Source organism: Tupaia chinensis, unplaced genomic scaffold (assembly GCF_000334495.1).
Source record: "Tupaia chinensis unplaced genomic scaffold, TupChi_1.0 Scaffold000561_1, whole genome shotgun sequence".
In the NCBI taxonomy this organism is placed as follows: Eukaryota; Metazoa; Chordata; class Mammalia; order Scandentia; family Tupaiidae; genus Tupaia; species Tupaia belangeri.
Window position 1 is genome coordinate 3,913,267 of NW_006160074.1, and position 4,584 is coordinate 3,917,850.

At 58.1% G+C, this 4,584-nt stretch overlaps 1 protein-coding gene across 5 annotated transcripts in view; it reads left to right on the top strand.

Annotated features, from left to right (window-relative positions):
• The first annotated feature begins 1,165 nt into the window (after positions 1–1,165).
• Positions 1,166–4,584, top strand: part of SLC39A13 (solute carrier family 39 member 13) — a 7,632-nt gene continuing 4,213 nt past the window's right edge. For 3 of the 5 annotated variants that reach the window (XR_335889.3, XR_335890.3, XM_006157813.3), the window contains exon 1: positions 1,168–1,491. Coding sequence is in view for 3 of the 5 variants with exons in the window: in XM_006157813.3 (XP_006157875.1) it covers positions 1,191–1,491 (301 nt within the window). In the remaining 2 variants the exon portion in view is untranslated. Of the gene's footprint in view, positions 1,492–4,584 lie in introns of all 5 variants that reach the window. The other 2 variants (XM_006157815.3, XM_006157814.3) reach the window with 2 other exon arrangements.

The window sequence follows — 4,584 nt, forward strand, 5'->3', positions numbered from 1 at the left end:
TCCTGCTGCCCGGGAGTTCCATCTGCCCGCCTTGGGCGCCTCCCGCGTCGCCCCGCACTCCGCTCCATCTCTCCTCTCTCCTCCCCCGCCGAGTCCCTGCCTCCGTCCCCCTGCCCTTCACTTCCCCGTCTCTTGCTGTCTCTTTTCCTTCTCTCGGACTCTCACTCACGCCCCTTCTCTCCCAGCCCTGGGGTCCCCGCGCCTCTGCGCGACCCGCCTCGGCCTCCAAACCCGTCCATGCCCACTCCTGCCTCTGACCCCCAGCGGCACCCAGCCGGCTTCATAGGGGCTCGGGTTAGCCCAGATCTGGAGGTTCCGCATGTGGGCATCGTTTCCACCCCCAGAGGCAGCTGCTTTCTCTCTGCCCCTTCCATCAGATGAGGAAACTGAGGCAGGAACAGCCGCTCAAGGTCACAGCCAGCATGAGACAGGGCAGACCTCACGCCCGAGTTTCCAGATCGAACTTCTCGCTCGGTTGACTCACATCCACACCCTGTGACCCGGCTAGGCACGTTTCTGCCGCAGCTCAGGCCCCCAGAGTCAGGAGGGCCTCTCCGTGCCTCCTCCGTGCCATGCCTGCCCAAGCGCATCTCCTCACAGCTGTGCTAGGAGGACCATGCAGCTTGGGGGCAGTCACACAGCCAGCCAAGGCTGTCACCTCCAGGTCTGCAGCCTGCGCTCCTGCATCTGAGGCATCCCTGGCCCAGGGGCCTTTCTCACACTCAGCCCCACCTCCTGTCTTTTCACTGCCCCAGGGACATTGGGTCCATTTCCTAGGAGGGAGCTTCGATGGTCCTGTCCTAGCTCTGCTGCTCAGGCCCACCTGGGCCTCCAAAAGCTGCCCATCTACCAGGACAGCGCTGGCCTGGGTCCCTGGGGTGTCCTCATCCAGGCACGTCCTGGCAGCAGTGCCTCTGCTGGCAGCCAGAGACACCCGGCTGGGCCTGGCCTGCGCCTCACCCTGTCATTAGGAAAGCGTAGCCTCAGGCGGACGTGCTGACACACTGTCTGGAGCTGGCTTAGAGGGAAAAACTGTGTGGCCCTGGGAGTGGGAGCAGGGAGGAGCAGACCCTCAGGTGCCCTGGGCGAGGCCAGCTAAGGGGGGCAGGGGGAGATGCCACGTCACCTAACCAGGTGTGCGGTCAAGGGTGGCCGCTCACGTAAGTGCCTTTGTGTTTTCAGTACGTGGCATGCCTGGATGTCCCTGTCCTGGTTGTGGCATGGCGGGCCAGAGGCTCCTCTTTCTCACTGCCCTTGCCCTGGAGCTCTTCGGAAGGGCTGGGGGCTCCCAGCAGGCACTTTGGAGCCGGGGGGCTGCAGCAGCCTGTCGCCTGGACAACAAGGAGAGCGAGTCCTCAGGGGCCCTGCTGAGTGCGGAGAGGCTGGACACCTGGATCTGCTCCCTCCTAGGCTCACTCATGGTGGGGCTCAGTGGGGTCTTCCCGCTGCTCGTCATTCCCCTGGAGATGGGGACCACGTTGCGCTCCGAAGGTGGGTGACCTCCCAGGGGTGCTCACAGGCAGCTGGAGACGTGCTGCTGGGAGACCTGGGGCCTCACGTATGGGGTCACAGCGAGTCGAGGTGGAGGGTGGGTAGAAGAGTTTGTCACTTTGTCCTGTTGACCAGGACGTGGTGTATGTTGTGTTTATTCATCCACACATTCTTTTTTTGGAGAGGTTTTTGCTATAGGGTGCGTGCGCTCGCCAGAAAGACAGAAAGAGACAGAGACAGAAAGTGAGAAATCACCCCTCAGGGGGGATGGCCACACCGCAATCCCTTCTCCTCTTGGGATCTTGGGTACTACGCACACACACGCGCCTGGCGTGAGTTTAAGCCACCGGGTCTGGGACTCAAACTGCGATCAGCTACATGGGAGTCCAGCGACGTAGCCATTACGCCATCTGCTGGTCCCAATCCATGCATTGTTTTGAGAGAGATTTTTGCCATAGGGTGTGTGCACTCACTAGAGTGACAGGGAGACAGAGAGACAGAAAGCGAGGAATCACCCCCAGGGAATGGCCAGGCTGCAATCCCTTCTCCGTTTCCCTCTTGGGATCTTGGGCACACATGCACATGTGCCCAGTGTGAGTTTTAAGCCACTGAGTCCAAGACTCGAACCGCTGTTGACTGTGTGGGAGTCCAATAACCATTACGCCATCTGCTGGTCCCACATTCATTTTTTTCAAGTTTCTTTTTTTCATGAGAGAGGGACAGGCACCCTCAATAGGTACTTGACTCCCCATCAGCCTTCCTGGGCAGCCAGGGTCATAGGTGTTCCATCTGGTGTGCCGGGTTGACCAGGAACCAAACCCGGGATATTCCATATGGATCCAGCTTCACTTGGCCAGCGTGTTACTGCTGTGCCACCCAGCCAGCCCTCACATATTCTTGGAAATAGGGATGCCAAGCGACTTGGGTTCAAGTCCTGGCTCTGCCACTTATCAGCACTCTGCTTCAGTCTCCCAACCTTAAGATGGAGATGAAAGTAGTAACTATTGGGACCAACAGATGGCATAATGGCTATGTCGCTCGATTCCCATGTAGTCGACCACAGTTCGAGTCCTGGACCCGGTGGCTTTAAACTCACGCCAGGCACATGTGCAGTGCATGCCCAAGATCCCGAGAGAACAGAGGAGAAGGGATTGTGGCATGGCCATTCCTCCTGGGGGTGATTTCTCACTTTCTGTCTCTCTGTCTTTCTGGCGAGTGCACGCGCCCTATGGCAAAAGCCTCTCCAAAAAGAAAGAAAAGAAAGTAGTAACTCATGGGTGCTAGTAGGAAGATTTACATGAGCAGGGCCATCTGGTCGTGTGGTGGTTAAGGCAGCGGGGTCCCAGATGGCCGACTCTGCAGCTCCAGTTCTGGGTTTGGCGGCTTGAAAAACGTGCCAGGCTCAATGCCCCAAATCCTGAGAGCTGACTGGAGGGGAAGGGATTGCGAGGTGGCCAGCCCCCCTGAGGGTAATTTCTCATTTTCTCCCTTTCTCTCATATCGCTGGTGAGTGCATGTACCCTATAGCAAAACTTCTGAAAAAACAACTGCTATACGTAAAGCTCGTGGAAGGTCGCCTGGTGCAGGGATAGACACCTGTGGGCCTCATGCTGGACCCGGGCGCAGGGGAGCAAAGCACTGCTCACAGTCCCTGCTCATCACGTAGAGTCTCGAACCAAGAGCAGCGGGGCCGCCTTCCGGAGCACAGGCTCACCGCAGGGCCTGCCTCTGGGGAGGGGTCCAGGAGGCAGGCAGGCACAGAGTGGGGTGCTTTTACTAACCACCCTTTGCACCGTGTGCCTGTACTGCCAGTTCACAAATAATCTGTTGTGGTTAAAAATGAAGATTGGGGGGAAAGCAGGTGGTTGGGACTCGCTGGACTCCCACATAGCTGACCCTAGTTCGAGGCCTGGACCTGGCAGCTTGCCTTCTCACTCCCTCTGGTGAACACATCTGCCCTGTAGCAAATTAACAATAATAACAAATAAAATTAAATAATTTTTTAAAAAATGAAAATTGGAGAGATTGGCGGTTAAGGGTAGCAGGCGATATGGGTTAAGTGCTAGACTCCCATATGGCTGACTGCAATGCAAGCCCTGGGCCTGGCAGTTGGAAAATCACTCCAGGCGCGTGTGCGTGCATGCCCAAAATCGCAAAAGAATGGAGAAGGGCCTACTGTGTGGCTGTCCCCTGGGGGGTGAGTTCTCACTTTCCCTCTCTGTCTCTGTACACACCCTATGGTGGAAACCTAAACACAGGTGCCTGTTGCCCATGCCCCACCCAGGAGTACAACATAACGGGCCTGGACTGAGGCCCTGGGACGCTGTTAGAAACAGCAACCCCGAGTCTTGGCCGCCTGCCAGGCTGAGGAGCCTAGCAGATGGCGACAACTCCTCTGGGCCAGGTGGTGTGCTGAGGGCCGGCACCACAGCTGAGAACAGAGCCCCCTTGGGTACGTGCCTCCCTACCATGAAGCAGCTCATCCCCTCCCCAGAGCACCCTGGTGAGCACCCAGCCCTGCCAGTCAGCCCTGTCAGGTCAGCCGAGGGAACACTTGGATTATTGGTTCCATTTTCCAATGGGAAGCACAGACACAGAGAGGTCACACGGCCTGGAAGCAGCTTCCCCTTACCCACCCAACTGCCTCTGCCCTCTGGACCCCAGCTTCTCCACCAGTGAAGGATTGGATATGGCTCTCTTAGGGCTCTCCCAACCCTGGGTGCTGCAAGTCTCCAGAAGCCCCCACATTTGCTACTTCCCTGAGAGTGACAGTGACCGAGATGAGCAGTTGCTACATGTACTGTCATTTAGTTTCCACAAGAGGGAGTGCACAGATGTGGAACAGGGTCTCAGGAGTCACCTGTCCATCTGCTGGTGGGGTGGGGAGCCGGGCCTGTCAGCCCGAGCCCAGTCTGGGGGGCAGTGGTGGCTCCACGGCCATTCGGTGGGCTGTATGTTCCTAGTGAGCACCTGCCCTTCCTGGGCTGTGGGTGGGGAACCCCAGAAGAGCAGCAGCCTGCATCCAGCCTTCCAGAGGTTCACAGTGTGGTCAGGGCAACAGAAGGAGCCAGTGAGTGGGGGAGGGGGTGGGGG